We start from the raw sequence: 24,256 nt of genomic DNA on the forward strand, positions 1-24,256 counted from the left end.
CGTGAGCAGATGGTATCTTTTGTTAGAGGAAGGAAGAAAAACTTTTTTAAGTGGCTTAACCTGTACAGGAAATGACACAAGTCTGTGAAAAGGGTGTGTTTGATATATTTCCTTATAAAAAGATTATTTTCGGCAAGTCAGTTTTTAAGTTGACCAGCTTTTACAAGGTCAAACAAATAGTGCAGTGGATAAAGGCTCTGTCATATCTGTACGGTAAAGCATTAAGATTTTGAGAGGAAGTATTATGTTTTCTGTTCCAATAAGTTAATATTACTGTTTGTATATTTGTGTGGAATGATATTCTGATATACTGCTTTCTAAATTGATAATAATGTGACATAAAACAAATATATTTTAGTCTTTTTAAGGCGTTTCAGTGCAAGATGATGATGATTTAAGTGATTATTGCATATATAAGACATTATTTGATGGTATTCTATGATCTTTTTTTTGAAACTGTGTGTGTGAATCTCTTGAGTTATACAAAGAAACACTACTGCTCACTATTATTAGTACTATTAACGCTGCTATTGCTCTTGCTTAATTGTTAGTACTGTTATTATTAAGCGTGCGGTCTCTATTGATGCTACAGATCAAATACGCTTGAAATTACAACCTTAAATCTCTGATAGTTCCTTTCATTCACGGAACAAAACTACAAGCATCTGATGATTTATATATATATTTTTTTCTTCTTCTACAGTTGTGATGAATAAGGAAGTCATGTCACGTGTGGTGAAGAAGAGGCAGGCGGACCCCAAGGTGGTCCAGTATGTGTGGGCGGCCATCGAGGTCATCCGCAACCAGAAACAAATCGCAAACATGGACAGGATCTCCAAGTAAGTTTACTACAGCGTTAGTAGCATCATTGCAGGTAGCTTTGATTTTTATCTGCTGGGATTTTTAAAAAAAAAAAAAGGTGTCTGTTGAGTTTTATTTAACCAGCCAAGCATCGAGGGGAAAGTGATTTTTTTTGTTTACGGTTCTCGCGGCTGCCAGAAACGATGTCAGTGTTGCTCTGGATAATCTGCAGACCTCACTGTGAACAGTTTTTATAGGGATCACTTTCTACATTTTAGCTGGATAGGATCAAGTGGAGAACAGTAAGAGGATGTTTGTTGTCAGGGAAAGATCTTACACACACACACACACACACACATTTCAAGCCAGAAAAACACGTCGGCCAACTTATTTATCGACCTGTTTACACGTCACCGAGCAAGGAGGTGCTAAGTTCCCGCCAGCTTCCTGTGTAAAGGGTCTCAGCTGATTTGAAGCAGCGTAATGACGACCCGAGGGGAGAAAATAGCTTCACACACAAACATGTCATTACTTGAACCTACTCTTTATAGACACGCTGCGTTCCAAGAACCCTTTTTTCCAGGCTTTTTATGTTATTACACTGGGCGTGCAGAGCTGCAACTAACTATTATTTTCATTGTCGGTTCATTTGTTGATACTTTTTTTTTCATTAATCATGACTGAAAAATGCCAGAGCCCAACGGAGAAAAGCAGAAAATGAATGTTTGTAGGTATTTTTGCTTCATAAATCACTTAAATGATTAATTTGCTATTAAACTGATCACTTATTATGACTGTGTTCAAAAGGGTAGCGTTACGTTTGGCTTATTAGTCTCTTCCAATGAACATTATTGGTTATGTACAAGGGTGGGAAGCCAGTGAGGGATCATTCACCTTTGTCTTTACTTTAAAGTGCATTTTTATTCTACTTGTCATAAAAAAAAGCGCCATAAGCAGTTTCCTCTTTTCTCTTTTATCTAGAGCTGCAACTACGGATAATTTTCATAGATTGTTTTTTTTCGGATTCATTGATTACTCTATAAAATGTTAGAAAATAGTGAAAAATGCATAAGAACAGCTTCTCAGAGCCCAAAGTTTTGTCTAAAACCCAAATATATTGAATTTACTTTGACATAAAACAGAGAAAAGAAGCAAATCCTCACATTTGAGAAGCTGAAACCAGAGAATGTTTGTTATTTTTAAGCCTATCTATCGATTAATCAACTAACTCTGTTTTGAGTTGGCGTCTGGTGGGTTTTGGCACGTGCTGTAAAGGCAAGGCTCGGACGTTCTGTCGAGCCCTGTTTGCATTCAAGGCCGCACCAGACAACGATCAATACTTGGATTGACAGCTGTTGCGGCTCAGACATTCTCCGAATGCTGTTCACTCATTGCCATTCCTGCCATGAAGTCATCCACCCTGCTGTAGAAACCAGAGCTTTAGATATGGAATCTACTGCAGGTCGAGCCCATGATGCTTTTTAACCATCACGGTTTTATCCGAGGAAGGAATCTCACATTGTTCAAATTGTTGACAAGTCGACGACGGCTCGTCCGTCGGCGACAGGCAGACATCGCTGATCAGTCATTCCTTTCAGTCGGCGGATGGGAAGCCTAAATGAAACACTTAGCACATTTCATACGGCAAGTTGGCGAGCACCTTGGGAGCTGGCTGCTTGCCAAGTGAATACTGGCGATGAGCGGCTGTTGTCATGGCAACAGTAAGCAGTGGCATGCAACGGATAGTCCCAACCCTTCCTCCCTCCCCCCTCCCCCCTCTTCCCCCTCTTCCCCTCCCACCCTATCCAGTCCCCCACTGTAGCTTAATTTCACCAAACAGGCTTTGTGGCTAAGAGGTTGATGACTTTAGGTTTGTGGAAATAGAGGAGACTAAAGTCAGCGAGGCAGAAGCGAATTATTAACCGCCCTCCGTCACTCCGACAGAAATGTAATCTTCTTGTACAGCAGGGTCACAGCCGCAGCAGTCAGGCTGCTTAAAATCAATTAGTTACTCATTAACGAAGCTAATTACTAATTTACAAAAAAAATCTGGTGTGTTAAACATTTGTTAAATGTATAGATTTATGTTCTTATTTCCCCTTTTTTCCCCTCTGATTCTTTAAAATAAACTTTTACAGACAAAATGACAAAATATCTGATTAATCAATGATTGAAATGAAACCTAATCACAACACATAACTTAGTATCCTTCAAAACAAAAGCACAAAACACACTAAACTGATATAAACTGCAATACTTTAGCTGATTTACATCGGTATTCTTTAATTGCAGTGAAATTACAAACTCAAAGATCACAACAGACACTTTTCAACAAAGAGCTTTACATAAAACAGAAAGGACAAGATATAAAAGGAGAATAAAGTTTTAAGAAATTGCAAAATACCAAACATTCTCAGTTGTGATGATGTTTTTATGTGAATCTTAAATTGATATTTTTTTTGGTTTGGTTCTCAATAAAAATTGTCCAATAACAGTTTGACACACAAGTAACATCGATGTGATTAGAACTGAGACATTGAGTCTTAAAGTTGATCAACAGGAAATTAATCTGCAATTATTTTGACAATCAATTAATTGTTAAAGTCATTTTTCACTTTAATTGTTAAAGTGCCAAACATTGATGATTCCAGCTTCTCAAATTTGAGGATTTGCTGCTTTTTATTTGTTAATATGACTCTTTTAATATCTTTTGACTTTGACCTGTTGGTCAGATAAAACATGAAATATGAAAACAGGAAACGGTGAAGAATGCCACCATCACAATTTCCTGCGTCTCCAGATGTCTTGTTTATTCTGACCAAAAGCCCAAAGCCCCAAAATATTCAATTTACTCTCCTGTAAGACCAGAAGCTGACTCTCTGAATCTGAACAAAACAGTCGGTGGTTCATTTTCTTTTGGTTAATTAATCAACTAATTGCCAGCAAATTTGTAAAAGTTGAAGTTTTGTTGTAAGTTTTGCTAATAAACTAAAGAGTAAACCAGACTAAGTTGTGAAGTTAAAGCCTCAAGTTCTACCTTCACAAGTAAAGACATGATTTTTAACTTCAGGCAACTCAACTCTCACCACAGATTGTTTCTTATTTTGTAACTGTCAAGTGCAAGTTGGAAAGCGATTGCGATGAGAGTGTAAGCTATAAATAGAGAAACGTCCCTTCCTTTACTCTAAGAACCTCATCCTCGGTTTTACATCCTGTTATTTAAGTAACCACATCTGCTTTACCTCGAGGACTAAACCGTAGACTTCTCGTTTGTAGCTCAGGATTACATACAGACTCTCACCTGATTCCCCACTGACATAGTCCGTTCATTGGCCGTCTGCCACAGTTGAGGACACATGACCCTGCTCAGCGAGGTTCATTGCCAGTCAGCAGGCAGCTGCAGGAATCAACCGGGGCCATTATTTGAATCACATGTGCTCCAAAAAAAAAAAAAAAAAAAAATGGAAAAATGTAGGAGCCTGATACATGAGAGAGAGACTGTCTCTGGGTGTGTAATTTCAAACACACACACACACACACACACATATATATATATATATATATATATATATATATATATATATATATATATATATATATATATATATATATATATATATATATATATATATATATATATATATATATATATATATATGTTCAACTCTCTGTCTCCTCCAGGAGCGTAGACAGCATTAATGGAACATTTTGGGTGTCGTTGGTTTAAAATTACAGATCTGAGAGGAAAGTAATCTTAAGACTAAAGGAGGGAAAGAAATGATTCTCCCTGACTCATCATGTTTATAGTTATTAGAGCTGCTTTCAAGGATCTAAAGGGTCTCACCTGGAGTAATTTTCAAACATTTAGTGGATAATTTATAAGTTGGTCGACTGAAAATTAATTTCCTTAATTTTTCTTAATTGATTAATTAAGTAATTTAAAGCAAAAATGTCAAACTCTCTGCTTCTTAGATGTTCGGATTTTCTGCTTTTCTCTGTTTTATGTCGTAGTAAATTCAGTATATTTGAGTTTTAGACAAAATTAATCGATGAATCCCAAAAAAATAATCTATGAAAATGATCCGTAGTTGCAGCCATAGATCAAAGTGAAAAGAGGAAACTACAGGTAGAATAAAAATACACTGTAAATTAAAGACAAAGGTGAATGATCCTTCACTGGCTTCCCATTTTTGTTCATAGCCAATATCGTTCACTGGAAGAGATTAACAAGCCAAACGTAACACTACCGTTTATGGAACGCAGGCTTCTTTCATTATAAGTGATAATTTTAATAGTAAATCAATCATTTAAGTGATTTATCAAGCAAAAATACCAACAAACATTCATTTTCTGCTTTTTTTCTGTTGGGCTCTGGCATTTTTCAGTAATGATTAATCAAAAAAAAAGTTATTTTGTTAATTGATTAATTATTTAAGTCATTATAAGCAAAAAGATTGCTTCTTAACTGTAAGTATTTGCTGCTTTTCTCTGTTTAATATCATTATAAACTGAATATTTTGGGGTTTGGACAGTTTCTATGACTAAACAAGTGAATTGAAAAGGTCATCTTTGGGCCTTTTTCACAATTTTCAGACATTTTATGGACCAAACAACTAATTAATTAAATGCAAAATAATCAGCAGATTAATAGATAATGAACTTAATCCTTACTTGCAGCTCTAGTCTGATCCATGTCCTCCAACTACTTTAAATTACAGTCTCGACTGCTCATGTTAGAGCAGCTGACAACGCTGATAATAAAGTCTACTGTCAGCATATATATTTGCTAACTCTCCACTCCCGCCGTCGCAGGTACCTGAGCCGCGTGTTCGGCATGCACCCCAAAGAGACGGCCAGACAGCTGAGCCTGGCCGTGAAGGACGGGCTGGTGGTGGAGACCCTGACCGTTGGCTGTAAGGGCTCCAAGGCCGGCATCGAACAGGAAGGATACTGGCTGCCCGGCGATGAGATGGTACGTCCAGCAACCAAACACTTCCATCAGATCCTCAAAGGAATCACATTTTTTTTTTGTGTTATTTTTTTGGGGCACAAAAGCCAAAAAATTCATCCTTTTTTTTTTTCTTGAAGTGAGTCACGTCGTACAGCAACAGCAGAAAACACTGTCTTTGTGTTCACATAGCGAGCGTTCATCTAAAATCAGTGGAATCCCGATATTTCTAATTATGTGCGATGTTGAAGGAAATTAAATTAAGTTAAATTAATTTGCCGTCTCTAAAAGCCGACATGATGCTCGTGCTTCCTGTTTCTTCTACTGATTGAACATCTCTGATGTTGTTAAAGATGATTCTAGCCAATCAAAGTTTAACATTTCATTGAAAATCACTATTTTTATTCTTTATTTGGATCCTCATTAGTTTCCACAAAGTTTTCCTGCAATTTAAAATCACACTGATCAATAAATAAAGTGAAATAACTCTGAAAAGGTAGACAATACAAACTTAGAATAAAACAAAACCAATATTGTCAAGATAATAACAAAAAGAAGATAAAAAATAATAATAAAAAAGGTTCCAAAACCACAATAAGCAAAGATTTAAGTTTTATTGATTATTTTTGCTTTGGTTTAGTTTCCTGATCCCAGATTAATACACCAGAGATATTTGATGGCAATAATCTACAAATGCAGTTAAACATAATGTCTTTAACAGGTGGTTAAAGGTAGACAGAAACAAATAAAAGGCTGCGACTGAGGCCTGATGCACTCTGTACAGTAAAGATCAGAGAAAACAGGCCAGTGAAGAAACAGCTGTTAATGATTTTACTCACAATACCAAAAACACAAACTCCATAACAACTTGAAACGAATAAAAACTCAGAAAGCATCCAAAACGGTATAAAAAAAAAAAAACAGAAGACAGCACAATCGGATTCGGATGTTTGGAGCCCTTTTAGGTAATTTGAAACATTTGCAGCAACAACAGGAGCTTTAAGATCACAACACACATCCGCCCGTCTGTCAAGACGCCCGCAGAGTGAACACAGTATCAACACGCACACGTTAAATGGAGCAAATATTACTGTTATATAGTGATGAAAGCTGATGAAGAGCCACTCGGTTAAGAAAATAAAAGCCAAACAAGTTGAAAAGTTTCAGGTTAAATAAAGGACTTCAATTATTAAATGTAAAAAACAATAAAACCAGTCAAATCACACAGTTTTTAATTTGTTTTTGTCTCGCTTCTATTATCTGTTGGCTTGTTCAGACAGTCCTCTGCAGTGCAGTATTGTCTTATTATTATTATTTTATTATTTATTATTTTTCATCTGAAGTCCTTGTTTTCATTTCTCTCTTATTTCCCTTGTTAGTTGCGAGGAACAGTTCAGCGTAGCGATGCTTTCCTCTCCCTCGTCACCGCCGCGGTAGCTCCGAGTGTCATTTCACAGTCTTATCAGCGCTACCCGGGGAGGGGGGGGGAATCTTTTTTTTTTTTTACCACCTGTAATAAAAGAGCACTTAATGGATTACTGTTCATTTATTTGATGGCTGCTTTTATCCCAGTCGCTGCTCTTTTACACCTGGGTACCAACACTCCTGCCAGCGTCTGTATCATACTTTTTATCATTAAAACTACAAAAGCAGCATCATTAATATGTGAAGAAGAATAATTGCAATGCTATAATGGGAGAAAAGGCTCATTTTAGCCTCTTAACATGCACAAAACAACAATTCATGTTGATTTAATGCACATTTTTCATGATGGCAGACCAGATAAGGACTGAGAGAAGCATGCTGGATTTGGGGGATTTGTTTGTTGTTGGCTTGTCTGTACTGTGTGGTTTCATCACAAAATATTAATATGATTTTGGGGGTGGAAAAAAAAAACAAAAAACAAACTGTTGGTCTGTCAGGACATGACACTGTTGTCCAGCGGAGCTCAGGTCATTTTTTTGTTAGCAGCAGGACAATTAAACACTACTCTCTGAATCACTTGCAATCACAGGAGCCGAAAGCCGAGGGAAGCAAGGTAAGGGTCTGCATTGTTATTTTATTTTATTATTTTTTTTGAAATTCAGGGTTTGTTCTTCCATTTTTGATCCTTTCTCCCCCCCCTCCCCCCTCTCTCTCTTTCTCTCTCTCTCTCTCTCTCTTTCGACTAACATCATTCTGTGAGAAATCAGTCCCGCCACATGCAGTGCAGTCAGGGATTTGACTGAATCTTTTTTTTAAGCAGGTCGCAGGAAAACTAAACAGCATATGTTCTGGTTAGTGATAAAGTTGTAGGCTGTAAAAAAAAAAAAAAAAGAACTGGGAAGCCTGTTGTGTCAGGGGGGGGTGGCGAGAAATTCAGTCTTCTTGCATTACGTAATGCTTGCGATTGTGCTCGCTGCACCCCTTTTTTTTTTTTTTTTTTTTTTTTTTTAAATAAATAAAATGATCAAACAAGGTGAAAGCTAAAACAGGTTTCCATTTGGGGGAAAATTGCTCTGCATGCTCGCCTACAGTTTTGAGTAGTAACCACACTGCCAGAAGCTACTTTTGCTGTCAGTTCAGTTATGCTGTTATAAAAAGCTTCATGAAAGTCCATTGCAGCGCTGCGTCTACGTGGCCAAATTTCTTGCGGAAGTGATCCGTGACCTTGAAATGAAATGAAAGTGCTCGCTACTTAATCTACAGATGTGCCGTTGCTTGGTTTTAAAAAAAAACAAACAAACAAACAAAAAAAACCTCTACATGTTACAGTAAAGCTGTAAACCAGATATCAAGTGTAAATTGCAGCTTGATCAGTAATCAAGTGTTTTTTTGCTTAATTTGTGTCTTAAATGCGAGACGACAAGCAATGCTAGCATAGCCGCAGGTTGGTAGCAAGCATCTGTGAGTTTTTGTAGTATTTTGGTCTTGGTAGTTGTAGTTCTCCTCAGAAGGGGGGGTGTGTTCTACTGTGTGCTTAACTTCTGTCTGGCATGCTTATTTTCTTTTGTTTCTTCATTTTGAATTGATAAATTAGGGTGGAGGTGGGAGGGGAAGGAGGGGAAGGAGGGGAAGGAGGGGAGGTTGTGGGTTTGTGTGGTTGTGCTCCTTTAGTTTTTATCACTCCGTGCCTGCTGCTAGTAGTAACACAGCCGACCGGTTGTTTCAGGTTAGCGATCGCTCAGTGAGCCGACTAAAAAAAAAAAAAAAAGTTTGAATGTCAGTGAGAAGCACTGTAAAGCATTTTACTAGGTGTAGGCCAGCTCTCCCTCCTCCTCCGCAAGCGCCTGGATTCAATCCAGCTGGCGTGTGCCGCGTGTCCTTGTGTTGACCTCAGGAATATTTACTCCTCAAAACAGATAACCACGGCATTCGCACACTGATCATAACATTTTTTAAAACAGCAGCAGCCAAATTCTTGTTTTTTTTTAAATGCACCATCTCCAGTCAGATTGAATCCAGGTTTGCCCCAAATGTATTTAAATGTATTAAAACTTCTAAATTTAGCTTATTTTTAAGGATGAAGTTCATAAAAACAAAAAAAAAACAGTTGGATGCTTTGATACTTTTGAAAGTTTGGTGTTGAAACTAACTTGAATCTGCGCCCTTGTGATGCATGATGATGATGATGATGATGAACATGATATGATGTGTTGATGCACTTTTGACAGTAGTGAGTTAAAACACTTTTTTAAAAGATCACAAATACACATTTCTTCCATTTCATTTGATTTACTAACCCATTATTTTGACATGATGTTCAGTGGATTGCTATTATATTATTCATATTTACACTCTTCTCTACAAGACTGCAAATGGGAAAAAAAAGCTCTCAGATATTTGTCTAAATATCAAGTGTGTTGTTTCTACAGGGCTTTAAAGTGTAAACATTAATCTGCTTTTATGAAATCAAATATAGATTTTCAAGTAATTTTATCATGAGATGAGATGCAGGAAGATTAAGGTGGCTTACCATGAAAAAAAATGAAATATATAGAAATTATAGTGCTTCTAACACCGATTTATCATAATGTTGCTTATTGTTGCACTTCTGTGGTTAATGTTGTGGCTGGTGATCGTTTATATTTTTGTCACTGTCAATATCTTGCATGAAAAGACCAAAACCAACACATTAATTTAATTAAAAAAAGCTTACAAACATACTTTTATTTATAAAGAAAAGGCTGGACTTTGTAGTTTTTTAGCAAATGTTACTTAAACAGGAGGAAACAGCGTTTGTCGGAGACTATATTCAGCTGCAGTTAATCCACATTTGGTGCTCTTGTGAGTATTTCTGGCAGCAGGATGATGTGTGTGTGTGTGTGGGATTGAGTCAAAATAAACTACAGTGTGTGTGTTCATGGTAATGGAGGAATATGTCATCCAGTGCAGCGGTGTGTGTGTGTGTGTGGGCTCGTTCATGTGGTTTTTTTAATAGTTTTTGGACAACAATGGAGCTCTATGGCACAGAGGAATAAGATATATCCGGCTTTGGATACACACACACATACACACACAATGCTTTTTGTGGGATTTGTTGACAAAACTATCACCTGACCTCTCCTTGTAGGCACAGAGTGGAATGACTCACTTAATGTGACACTGGCCAACCACTTTTTAGCCGATTATATGTTTGAACGTTTCAAATTCAGCCAAGAAATGAATGTGCAGAAAAGATGCAGGGATGTCGGTAAAACCTGCAGACGTGCATATTTTCATAGCTCAGTCGCCTGCATTATGTGGATCTTAAAGAATATATCAGACCACAAGAAAGCGAAGCACTTCTTTTAGAGAAGCAGGTGGTGGAGAGTTGTTTTGTGTAGGTCATTAGAAGGCAGGTTATCCCCGCCGCTCAGCCTCGGCTCTGCTCTGCTCTCCGGCGTGTCCCAGCTTGACTCCTGACAGTACAGAGCTGTTAACCAGAGTCGGAAAGCAGTGGGAAGACAGGTAAAGGCAGCCAACGCTCTGGCTGCCTCCTCTATCACTATCCAAGCCTCTGCCTCTGTTGGCAGCTTTTAATGAAGGGCCTGTTTCTCCCTCCAAATAGGTTTTTCTCAGGATGTTTAGTGAATTTTCCTGTTTTTCTGTCATTTGGCTTTTGATTTTTTGCTGGCAAATTTTAAAGCTTAATGTTTTCTTAGCTTAGCTTTAAGTTTGCATGGGCTTTTGAAAACGTTCTTATGATTTGCTGTTTGTTTCTTATGTTTGCCTCGCTCCTGTAGAAACTCACATTGCTGAAAACCACAGACTCGCTGTCCTCGGCTCAAAGAGCTCCAGCCTTTTTTTTTTTTTTTTTTTTTTTTTTTTTTTTTGAAGTCAGCCACTTGTCTTTCATCATACAGTCCAACAATAGTGAAGTGCCTTTTGACACTCGACAGAACACAAGGACCATCTCTGTATTGTCAAGTGTTTGTGTGGGTGAAGAGTCTGTTACACTCTGAAAAGTAAAGGTCCTCTGAGGGATCTGTGGATGTTCCCAGATGAACCGTTTGGAGTGACACTGTGAGATCTGACCCGTTATCACTCCTACATACTCTGTGGTACTTTGCATTGCAGATATGTAAAGCAAATGAATAAAGATGAGTTTTGTTAACCCAGTTGTTAGGAGCTCTCCATCTACAGAGAATTGACCTAAATAAAATACAGTTAATGCATTCAAATTCAGTTTTTTCACATGCTTACATACCACAGATTTATCACTAAACCAAGACGGTTTGAAGACGCAACAGTCCACAAACCTAGCTGATTTTACTGCCTCGTGTTTTTCACAGTTTGATGTTATTTCTGCTAAATTCTTAACTAAAGCGGGTTGTTGTTGTTGTCCAGGAGCTCCTAACCCTTTCCCACTCCCATTTTAGTGGCGGTCTTCCCAAATTCCAAAACAAAAGGAACATTTTTTTTTAATCTTTTGACTCTTGAAATTGGTACGAAACACAGTCTGACCGATCACTCAGCCAGGAAAATATATATTTTTACTTGAAAAACGCCATAAACAATTCATAAAAATGGTTTACGGTTTAAATTTCCATCGATCGACAAATCAATCGACTATATTCGTTTATACGAGCTGTCTGTAAAAGTTTTACTCAGTACTCGCATCCTGTAGGTGAGGTAGCTTGCAGGTCTAGATTATCCTTCAGAAGAACCCTCGATGAACCCTAGATTTCAGAGTGTGGAGTGCTTCCTGGCAGGCCTTGCTTCTGATCAGGGTCTTTGGTATTGCAGGGACTGGCAGAGTGAATGTCAGAGCTGTCTTCACTCCTTTTGTCCTCATGACTATTTATGGTTGTGCTCGGGCTCGTTTCGCCCCTTACACTTCCGACGGAGGCACAAAGTCGGTTTTAAATCTGCATTCGTGCCTTTTTAGACAACTGGACTTGCTCAGAAAGCTCTATACCTGACTGTCTCTGCATTTATAAGCTGTATCAGATCCTGTATTTAAAAAAAAAAAACCTCAACCTACAGTGCATAAACACATGGAGAAGACATCAAGTAAAGAAACTGAAGTGCTGTTTTTTTTTATTGAGCTGCACTCACAGTCACGACTCTGCTGCTCTCCTCCTGAGCCGGACCAGACTGTAAGTGGGAGGAGTTGGACGCTTGACAGGTTGATGAGGAGCTGAATTTCTAGCAGTTCTTCCCGTCTCTGTGCCCTTCACTTGAACCCCTTAATGAGACTTAGTAAAAAAAAAAAAAACTATTACAGCAACATGTGCGCATTAGGATAAAAGAAGGCATTCAGTAAGTTAAATCAAGTGGGCCCCACTCTCATATATAAACTACAATACTCTCATATATAACTACAGTACTCTCATATAAAACTACAATACTCTCATATATAAACTACAATACTCTCATATATAACTACAATACTCATATATAACTACAATACTCATATATAAACTACAACACTCTCGTATATAACTACAATACTCATATATAACTACAACACACATATATAAACTACAACACACATATATAAACTACAACACTCTCGTATATAACTACAACACACATATATAAACTACAACACACATATATAAACTACAACACTCTCGTATATAACTACAACACACATATATAAACTACAACACACATATATAAACTACAACACTCTCGTATGTAACTACAACACACATATATAACTACAACACTCTCATATATAAACTACAACACTCTCGTATATAAACTACAACACTCTCCTATATAAACTACAACACTCGTATATGACTACAACACACATATATAAACTACAACACTCTCGTATATAACTACAACACACATATATAAACTACAACACTCTCGTATGTAACTACAACACACATATATAACTACAACACTCTCATATATAAACTACAACACTCTCGTATATAAACTACAACACTCTCGTATATAAACTACAACACTCTCCTATATAAACTACAACACTCGTATATGACTACAACACTCTCCTATGTAAACTACAACACTCTCCTATATAAACTACAACACTCTCCTATATAAACTACAACACTCTCGTACATAAACTACAACACTCGTATATAAACTACAACACTCTCGTATATAAACTACAACACTCGTATATAAACTACAACACTCGTATATAAACTACAACACTCTCCTATATAAACTACAACACTCTCCTATATAAACTACAACACTCTCCTATATAAACTACAACACTCTCCTATATAAACTACAACACTCTCGTATATAACTACAACACTCTCGTATATAAACTACAACACTCTCGTATATAACTACAACACTCTCGTATATAAACTACAACACTCGTATATAAACTACAACACTCTCGTATATAAACTACAACACACTCGTATATAAACTACAACACTCGTATATAAACTACAACACTCTCGGAAATAAACTACAACACTCTCGGAAATAAACTACAACACTCTCGTATATAAACTACAACACTCTCGTATATAACTACAACACACATATATAAACTACAACACTCGTATATAAACTACAACACTCTCGGAAATAAACTACAACACTCTCGGAAATAAACTACAACACTCTCGTATATAAACTACAACACTCTCGTATATAACTACAACACACATATATAAACTACAACACTCTCGTATATAACTACAACACACATATATAAACTACAACACTCTCATATATAAACTACAACACACATATATAAACTACAACACACATATAAACTACAACACTCTCGTATATAACTACAACACACATATATAAACTACAACACACATATATAAATTACAACACTCTCGTATGTAACTACAACACACATATATAACTACAACACTCTCATATATAAACTACAACACTCTCGTATATAAACTACAACACTCTCCTATATAAACTACAACACTCGTATATGACTACAACACTCTCCTATATAAACTACAACACTCTCCTATATAAACTACAACACTCTCGTATATAACTACAACACTCTCCTATATAAACTACAACACTCTCGTATATAACTACAACACTCTCCTATATAAACTACAACACTCTCGTATATAAACTACAACACTCTCCTATATAAACTACAACACTCTCCTATATAAACTACAACACTCTCCTATATAAACTACAACACTCTCGTACATAAACTACAACACTCTCGTATATAAACTACAACACTCGTATATAAACTACAACACTCGTATATAAACTACAACACTCTCCTATATAAACTACAACACTCTCCTATATAAACTACAACACTCTCCTATATAAACTACAACACTCTCGTATATAAACTACAACACTCTCGTATATAACTACAACACTCGTATATAAACTACAACACTCTCGGAAATAAACTACAACACTCTCGGAAATAAACTACAACACTCTCGGAAATAAACTACAACACTCTCGGAAATAAACTACAACACTCTCGGAAATAACTACAACACTCGTATATAAACTACAGTACTCTTGTATATAAACTACAGTACTCTCGTATATAAACTACAGTACTCTCACATATATAAACTACAACACTCTCATATATAAACTACAGTTTTTTGCCATTTTGCTCCCAGCAGCTTCACAGAGAAGCGAACAGGGGAGAGGATTTCTCATCCACTTTTTTCCCTCCCAGATCTTCACAGCTGGTTCACAGTTTGAACTAGTGACCTTCTGGCACAATGCTCTGAACCCGGTGCTCTCACCACCCGCTGTCACTAAGGCCAATGTGACTGTGTGTCTAAATGAGCTTTACAAAAAAAAAAAAAAAAAAAAAATCCCCTCAGTTTCTTCTCTTCCTTTTCTTACTGATATAATCAGATTAAGGAGGAAAGTTTAAAATATACATATATATATTTTGAATTTTTCCACAGACTGAAAGTTTTTAAAATGCGCATTTAGAGTGCTTCATGTAGAATATTAATGAAGTAGTGTGTTTTGAAGGTGCACGAGCATGACTGTGTGTCAGGATCTGCTCTGAGACTGTTCAGTCACCCTAGCTGGAACATTTTTAACATGTACTTTCTGTTCAGTATCGGGAATTTCTTGGATGTGAATTGTGGAATTAGTGCATCCTCTGGCAGCTAGAACAGCAGGATACCAGCCAATCTTCTTTTTTTTTTAATTTAGCTTTTAAATTTAACCTTTTAACTTTTAATCATTGTCAGTGTCAGAAGCATCACATTGATCATTAAAAGCCACATAGAAATTCCAAATAAATTCATAATCACGGAAGTATTTAGAGCGAGTTTAAGAGTTTTCTTTTTAAAGTCAAAACAGCAGGAGGAGCGACTGTAAGCCGTATTTGCAAGTCAAACACAGCCTCGGCGTTTAGATGTTTTCTATTTCACCGAGTTAAGTGGAGTGTGTGTGTGTGATCAAACCCGACACCTTCTGAACACCACTCTGTTGTAGAATCATCACAAATCTGTAAATCTGAGAGCTGGTTTTTAATCCACTGGTGGATGAAGATGGTTTTTTTTTTTTTTTTTTTACCTCCCCTGCTGTGGTTTGGCGGGTTGGAGGGGGGGGTCACCCTAACCGTGTGCTGTGCTGTGTTTTCCCGGTAGGAATGGGAGACAGAGAGCCACGACTGGTATTGCTTCGAGTGTCACCTACCGGGCGACGTGCTCACGTGCGACAACTGCTTCCGGGTTTATCACCTCAAATGTCTGTCGGAGGATAGCAAACCCAGAGACGGAGGGTCTCACTGGCAGTGTGTCGCCTGCAGGGTAGGTGGTCAGAGTGTGTCTTCAAGACCATCATACGTATTAAATTAATGTGTCTGTATGCAAGTATTCTGATTACATGTGCTGTTATGGTTTTAAACTCTTCTTCATGTGCATGCAGGGCAGTAAAAAGAAGAACCTGAACAAACAGGAAATGAGTAAATACCTGCGCTTCATTATCCAGCGAATGAAGGAGAGGGTGAGAGCAAACACACACACACACACACACACACACTTTCCTGAGCTACATATGCTTATCTTACACGTGTATCAGCAAACATCCACCCTGCTGAAGTGTTGGGCTGCAACTAACCTCACCATCAGTTAACCTGCAGATTATTTTCTCTATTTAGTTGTTTTATCTATAAAATATCAGAAAATAGTGACAAATGCTTGTTTATAATTTCTTAAAGCACACGGTGACGTCTTCAGATGTCTTGTTTTGTCTGATTAGCAGTAAAATCTAAAGATATTCAGTTAAATATCATGTATGACAGAAAAGGTGTGAGGATGCACCTGGCAAATGTTACATTAAAAATGAAAAAACGATGATTGATGATTATCCAATTATCAAAATAGATTTTGATAATTATTTTCTGTCAGTTGACTAATTGTTTAATCAACTAATCGTTGCAGCTCTACTGAAGTATCCTTTAAAAAGACACAAGCTGCCCTCAGTTTTCAGACTGATCCTGACCTGTATGTAATAAAATAAAGATAAATATTTTTTTATATTTGCTGTTTTCTGCTCAGTTTTATTTCAGTTGGACTTCAGTTGGTTGATTCTGGGTCATTATGACTACCACTGGAGACATAAAAATTATTTTGAGTTACTCTTAAACTGCAGGAATCTAGATGAATTTTCCCCTTTTGCATGAAAACCAGCGATTCTCACACAGTGATTGTGAGTTAATGTATCAGTTAGTTTTGCATCTGAGGACTTGTACTCTTGTTATTATGAGTAAAACTGTCTGCTGCGTTATTCTAAAGCTCTTAAAATGTCTAATCATGCTGTAGGACTTGGACTGAGTCTTATTTTTACTAAAGAAGGGGTGTAGTTATACGTGCATCATGTAAGTGTAGGACTATTAAAATAGGGCATCAATGGAAAGAGTAACGCCTGCACACTTACTCCAAGTGTGATTTTTGATCACCACTACTCACAAAACAACTCTTTTTCTTTGGCTTGTAAGTGATAGTCGGCAGCACCAGTTTGTCGTGTCTCGGCGTTCCTGTCAGTCACATGACCACCCGTCCGCCCTCTCAGAGGCCAACGGAGCATTTCTGAAATATCTCCATTGTTTTTCTTCGATAATAAAATAAATATTAACAGTACATTTAAAATTTTGAACCAGTAAAACTAACAATAACAACCTTCCTCCTCCATCTGCTTCCTCATCTCCTCCATTTTCTCACCTCGACTCTATAAAAGTGTTAAATCACATTATCCTCCTCTCCTTCTCGTCTCTCCTTTCTCTCCTTACAAAAGTGGTATCAAATCTCACCATTTACCCTCCATGTTGCCTCCATCTCTCTTTCTTTACTGCATCCCTTCCCTCTAACACCCCCCCCTCCTCCTCCTCCCCCTCCTCCTTCCTCTCTAAAGGGACATTAAATCATTATCTCTCCTCTACGTTGCAGGCAGTGGACCTGAACAAGAAAGGCAAAGACACTAAACATCCCATGTACAAACGACTGATCCACACCGCGCTGGACGTCTCCAACATCCAGGAGGTAACAGTCATGCTGTGAAACTCTCCTTCTCATTTCATCTGCTCGTATTTTTCCCCCCTTTTTTTTTCCCTTTTCACATATTTTTTAATGTTTTTTGGTCGCCCTTACACATCCCCCACACACACACACACACACACACACACACACACACACACACTACACAAACACTACACAAACATGTGGATCAACAGAATATTGTTTTCACACAGATAACGTCTCTTCTCACAGCATTCAGCAGTCATTCATATTGTAATAACATAACACTGAGTGTACACTACACACCACTTCATATTTGATATATTAATGGGGTTTTTTTTGTTTATCTTAACACCATAAATCTTAGGCTGCACATGAGTGAGAGTTGAACCACATGGGAACAATAAACAAACAAGCGTGCTTTTAAAGCTAGTAAGGCCATCAAGATTAATTGACTGAGGCGGCAGCGTGAAATGTTAAGTAGAACAGCTGATGCTCATCGACTAAACATGTCGTAAAAAAAACAAGTCAAGAACTTATGAAGATGCTTATCTTTTGTATTTTGTGTCTAAAAACATTTAGACTGGACAGAATCTAACTTGCATTTTTCATTTGCGCTCCAGTAACTCGAAGTAAAAGTTAAAGGAAACATGCAGTTCATGTCCTTTTATAATGTTGTTTCATTATAACAGCGTTCAGCTCGGCTCACATTAGTATTGATTTCCCTCATGTTGTTGAAGATCCCCTCCAGACATGTGTTAAGACTTATAAAAATACTCTGCTTTGAATAATAATTTTAATATGGTTTTCAACAAAAAAAAGTCCAGTTACCAAGAACTCGATTCTTGAAATGACATCACCAGAATCTCTGAGTATGTAAATAGTTTTTTATGTCAAAAGTTGAACTGCTGGACACAAGAAAAGTCCGTTCTCAGTGTTTGTTCGCTGGAGGCTTCATGTTTCCACATCACACTTATTTAAGTTGCATAATGACCCACAGTTGGCTCCAAACTAGTTTTGATGTCACAAATCCTGCTCGTAGCTTCACAATCTAAACACAGAGAAGCTTTCCTCCTTCAGCAGATGAACATACATCATTCTGCACAGAGAAGTGCAAACATCCAAGTCAAATAATAATAAGCAAAACACAGTTTTGAGTGTAGAGAGACTTTAATGTTTGATAAAAACTGGTGTACAGAGTAGTTTTGGTTCTGAATCCAAAGGAGGTGAAGACAGAAAACTTTTGAGATGCAGCCGATCAGCCCAGAAGTGAAGAATCATTTACAGGTGATGCTGTAAATAATCAGGACAAATAAATCTGAAGTGGTTATCGAGGTAAATGTGAAAATATTCATATATCATTATTTATATTCTGGGTCTTATCTACCAGCTGTAGTTTTAATGTGTGTGAGGTCAGCGGAGACTCAGCGGTGCTTCTCACACAGCCACCGCCAGACACACTGGAGCTCTGCCCAGACCTCTGTGTGTCTGTCTTTGTGTGTTAATAAGCACACTGCCCTCTCCTGGACTCCTCACATGTTGGTCAACACACACACACACACACACACACACACACACACACAGCATGTGAATAGACTTCTTTGTATTTGTTCTGACACACTTTCTTTCTTTCTTTCTTTCTTTCTTTCTTTTTCTTCTTTTGTCTCTGTCAGAATCTGTCTGAAGGAAAGTATAAGAGCTACGAGGAGTTTAAAGCAGACGTCCAGCTGATTGTTCACAACACCGCCATTTTGTACGGAGGTGAGTTCTGCAGGTTTGAATATGTTGTTGTTGGTTATTTTACCGACATGACAGCAGAGTTTCGGTACCAAAATGATTTGTTTTGATGTCATAGTTTAAGAAATATAAATATGTTCTACTTTTGTCATTTGACAAATGAAGCCAAACTTGTAAAAGTGAACGTAGTCTAAGCTGGAGCGGAAATGATTAGACGATTAATCGATTAATTGACTGACAGAAAATTAATTGGCAACGATTTTGAAAATCATTTCAGTCATTTAATAAGAAAAAAAAAACAGCCAAATATTTACTTGTCGTGTTTTTTTTCTGTCATAAACGACAGTAAATACTGAATATTTCTGGATTTTTAATCGTTGATCAGACAAAACAAGACATTTAAAGTCGTCACCGTGAGCTCTAAGATGTTATAACGATGCATTTTTCTGATATTTTCTGACATTTTATCGACGAAACAATGAATCGAGAAAATAATCTGCAACTTAATCGATAATTAAACCAATCATTAATCATTAATGGTTATTTGCAAAATATTGAATTTCATCAGAAACTATCTGATCAAAGAATTAAACAAGAAAATGAATGCGACCAGGCGTTTGATGACAGTTTTCATGTGCACTTTTAAGTTTTGATACTCTAAACATTATGTGGTATATTATAGATTTAGACTTTTATGGGAGCATCAGAAGATTTGGTCAGTTTAGAACAGGATGTAGGAATTTTACAAGTGTTTTCTTCATGAATTACGGTGCTGCGTGAGTGCAGAAGGTGCAGTGGAGATGACATTTATAGATGAAGCTATAAATACAAGTTTTTATACCCAAAAACTGAATGAAAAGATGACTCCCGGTATCGAGAAGGTTGGCGGGAGATGAATTTTCCGACATGACGATGATCCCAGACACACTTCAAAAAAATCAGTTTTTAAAGAAGAAAAAAAGTGATGAAAACTACGATGTGGCCACGTCTGTCCCCCTGACCTGAATCCAGTAGATCACCTTCAGAGTGTTTTAAAGAAGGAAGGTAGAGCAACAAAAACCCTCCAGCAAAGATCAGCTAACAAGAATCATCAGTGAAGAATGAGAACATCTCTCCTGGTATCATCCGTGTCCTGGAGGATCAGCAGGAATAAGATAAAAGACTCACTAATGAAGGATGTGCTGACTTTAGTTGCAGATTCTTCTTAATTAGAGTTTAATTAGTCAAACATCCTGTTTTTCTAAACAAATTGGCTTAAATCTTCTTGGGTATTGTCTAAAAAAACAAATAAAATTGTATGAAATGGGAAGGAGGATGACTTATGGAAGAGCTCTGACTTGTTTATGGAAAGTTTTGTAAAATATCAGTGAATCTCGTTGTTTATATGCATCATTTGAAGTCGTTTTGGGCCACATCAGCGCTAGTCATTTCACCTCCACATCTGGAAAAAACAAGGATGTATAAATAAATCACAGTTATTCTCTGACAGAGAGAGAGATAGGAAGTGATGGCAGAGATGTTGTTGTTCATTTGTTACGATCAATGGACGACTTTTCTTGCTGAGCTCTGTGTGTTTTGTTTTTTTTTTTATACGTTGCAGTTCACAGCGACCAGGCGGAGATCGCACGGTTGCTCTTCAGTGACACGTGTCATGAGGTACCACAAGCTTTTAATATCACACCTCTCATCACTCTGGACTTTGTGTTTCATGTAAAATAAACGATAAGCTTGTTAACCTTTTGTTACGTAAAGGAACGGACAGATAAACACCAGAGACGTTGCTTTTAGGTCATAGAAACCTGGAGGAGATATGAGATTGTTCTTTGTTGGAGCAACAGACATGATATGAGACTCTATCTTCAGAGTTTTCAACAGCTTCCGCACGTTAAACTCGTCTCTCTGTCTCTTTCCTCTCGTTTTGTCTCCCAGCTGAACGAGTTGTTGTTGTGTAAGAACTGTTTCTACCTGTCCAACGCCCGGCCCGAGAACTGGTTCTGTTACCCCTGTGTGAGTACAACCAAACCTGCTCCGCCAGGCTTATATGAACCAAACCAAATAGAACAGATTCACAAACACATAGTTTCTTTTTATTTTAACAGCAGCAGCATTTATGTTTATACAGGTGAACTGTCATATTAACCTTTGTTCTGCTTGTTAAAGGGGACGTATTTGTGATTTTCTGTTCTTATAACGTCATATGTCTATGTTAAACATGGTCAAGGTACCAAAACTTGAGGTGATCATATGTAAAAAATGCCCCCTGAAAGTCAAAAGCCAGAGCTTCAGCCTGCTCTGAATGCTGAAAACTTTATATTTCAAGTAAGGAACAAGAAAAAGAAGTAAAATCCTGCTACTACAGTTTGTTTACGTAGCCTTCGGAGCTTCCTGAAGCTGCCAGTCAGAACAGAATAGTCTCATCTGAAGTTAAAACCGCCTGTTTCAGACAGAGGCTGAATCGTGCGGCTGCATAAAGAGCCAGTATGAGATAAATAAGAAGTTTTTAACTTTTAAATCATGCAAAGATATTCAAGTGAAGCTCCAGAATATAAATACAGATCTGGAAACTGACACGTCCTCCCCTTTTAACGGGCAAGAAAATCTCCACTGAGCCGTATCTTTGGTCGTGTGTGTGTGTGTGTGTGTTATCATGCAGAGCCCCAGCCATGACTTAGTCTGGGCCAAGATGAAAGGCTTCGGCTACTGGCCGGCCAAAGTTCTTCAGAGGGAGGACAACCAGGTGGACGTACGCTTCTTTGGACACCAACACCAGAGGTTAGCACAGCTGGAAGACATCACAGCTTCTCTGTTCTGTTTGATCAGTCCTGGTAGGATATCAACAGCTCAGGTCGAGACCACAGGTGTCCTGGTTTCTACATAAAATCTATGTTTTCTTTTAATAATTTATTGTTCTTTAAAACGCCCAACATGAGTTACAGCTCTCCCAGCAGAACGCAGCTTATATAAATCAACTTTATGCTGCTTAAACCAGTTTAGGAACAAATCAGATTCAAGAAACATTTAAACATCAAGCTAAATTATTTACATATTATTTAACTGACTGACTCGCCCCCAGAGCGTGGATCCCCTCAGACAACATCCAGGACATCAAGGTGAGCGTCCAGCAGCGGCAGGTGAAGCGCAGCAACGGTTGGAAGAAAGCCTGCGAGGAGCTGGAGGTCTACCAGCGCTTCCTGAGGGAGGGACGCTTCTGGAAAACCAAGATGGACGACGGCAGCCAGCCTCAACATCATCAACATCATCATCAACAGAGCCAGAGCCAGCGGCAGCAACAACAACAGCAGCAGCAGCAGCAACAGCAGCAGCAGCAGCAGCAGCAGCAGCTGGAGGAGGAGAGCAGCAGCAGCGGCGGCGGCGGCGGGAGGACGGACAGGCTGGAGCGGACGGACGAAGCCGAGTCCAGCATCTCCTCCACCAGCAACGAACAGGTCCGACATGTAAGTAGGGAGTCGCATCCGTCTTTGGCTGCTTCTTAAAATGTTTACTGTTGGTCTCTAATGTTTAACAGGACGAGTAGATGAGGAGACGTTACTCGTCTTTATTACATTTTGGAAGTTTGAAATTTGCATAAACTGTAAAAAAAGAAGTGTCTGCTCTTCATTTAATCACTTCATCTGTGTGTGTATATCCATCTTTTTTCAGTACAATCAGCATTTAAAATAATAAATAAGAGCCACAAATCCAGCTCCATTTGATTTTAATGTTGTAGTTTAATGTTTTTACTTTGCTTTAAGTGTTTTATGTGTATTTTATTGTCTTTTGTGCTGTAATTTACTTTATACTGAAGTGTTTTTTCCATCTCTATGTTTTATGTGTTACATGTTCTTGTGCTGCAGAGATGGTCCGCTCTGGTGGACAAACAAGTTTTATTCTATTTTATTTGTGTTTTTGCTCTTAAGCCAAATTTGAAGTGATTAAAAACTAAATGAGTGATTAAAAGAGCAACATAAAGACTAAATAAACAGATAAACACATTTATTTAATGCTTATTTAAAAGAAGACAAACTGAAACACTGTAGAGATAAATATAACAAACAGTGCCATCTGGTGGCCACATTATTAACAGTCAGTACTGTTAGTGAGCTTTTTTTGTTTAAACATTAAATTAACATCATCATGATTATTATATCTGGGGACCAAAGGGGGAAAAGGGGTTTGAAGGACAATTTTAGCACCTGGATAAAGTGATATTCATGCTGTTTCATCTGAGCAGCAGTTATCAGTCGTTTTTAATCTCTTTAAAATAAAAACTAAACTAACCAGAAACAAGAATAAGAAATTGAGATAATTAAAATATATGTTAAATATTGATAAAAGCAGCATTGTGTTAAATTCTGAAGAATAAATTGAAATATTCTTGAAAGATTTTTCTGTTTCTTTCTCTACAATATGAATTTAAACACATTTTTCAGGTGGACTGTAGACGACACAGTGACTGAACACTGAACCACGTCTCTCTGTGATAGAGTTAGATGCTTAATAGCTTTTATAAATGTAGCTTCAAGGTTCCTCTCTGAGTATAATAAGTGATTTTCTCCCAGTGCTTTCACAGTCTAGACTGGAACAAGAGAGCCAAGATATTCAACATATTTCAGTCTTTTCTATAATGTTTATGTTTTCTCTTCTCAGCTCAAAGGCAGCCAGGAGCCAAAGGCGAAGAAAAGCCGCCGCACTCAACTGGTGGAGCTCAAAGAAGAAGCCAGTGTAAGCTGGTTGTCATTTAAAATAACCTCCAACCATCAGACGGAGGCAACGCAGATGATATTCAACAGCAGCAGGACACAGTTATTGTTTTTGTTAGAGCCCCGTTAATAAATCATCTAAGCTGATATTATAGCTTGTT

General features: G+C 37.6%; 1 protein-coding gene across 7 annotated transcripts in view; it reads left to right on the forward strand.

The window, feature by feature from the left end:
* zmynd11 (zinc finger, MYND-type containing 11) overlaps nt 1-24,256 on the forward strand; it is a 33,033-nt gene that overhangs the window by 4,861 nt on the left and 3,916 nt on the right. For 4 of the 7 annotated variants that reach the window (XM_042429789.1, XM_042429790.1, XM_042429791.1 and 1 more), the window contains exons 2-13: nt 704-839; nt 5,614-5,773; nt 7,764-7,787; nt 15,790-15,951; nt 16,070-16,147; nt 17,590-17,682; nt 19,332-19,419; nt 20,996-21,051; nt 21,325-21,402; nt 22,049-22,167; nt 22,469-22,850; nt 24,043-24,117. In XM_042429789.1, coding sequence (XP_042285723.1) covers nt 709-839; nt 5,614-5,773; nt 7,764-7,787; nt 15,790-15,951; nt 16,070-16,147; nt 17,590-17,682; nt 19,332-19,419; nt 20,996-21,051; nt 21,325-21,402; nt 22,049-22,167; nt 22,469-22,850; nt 24,043-24,117 — 1,446 coding nt within the window. In that variant the 5' untranslated portion in view covers nt 704-708. The remainder of the gene's footprint in view (nt 1-703; nt 840-5,613; nt 5,774-7,763; nt 7,788-15,789; nt 15,952-16,069; nt 16,148-17,589; nt 17,683-19,331; nt 19,420-20,995; nt 21,052-21,324; nt 21,403-22,048; nt 22,168-22,468; nt 22,851-24,042; nt 24,118-24,256) is intronic. The other 3 variants (XM_042429794.1, XM_042429795.1, XM_042429796.1) reach the window with 3 other exon arrangements.

Source organism: Thunnus maccoyii, chromosome 12, assembly GCF_910596095.1.
Source record: "Thunnus maccoyii chromosome 12, fThuMac1.1, whole genome shotgun sequence".
NCBI classification, from domain to species: Eukaryota; Metazoa; Chordata; class Actinopteri; order Scombriformes; family Scombridae; genus Thunnus; species Thunnus maccoyii.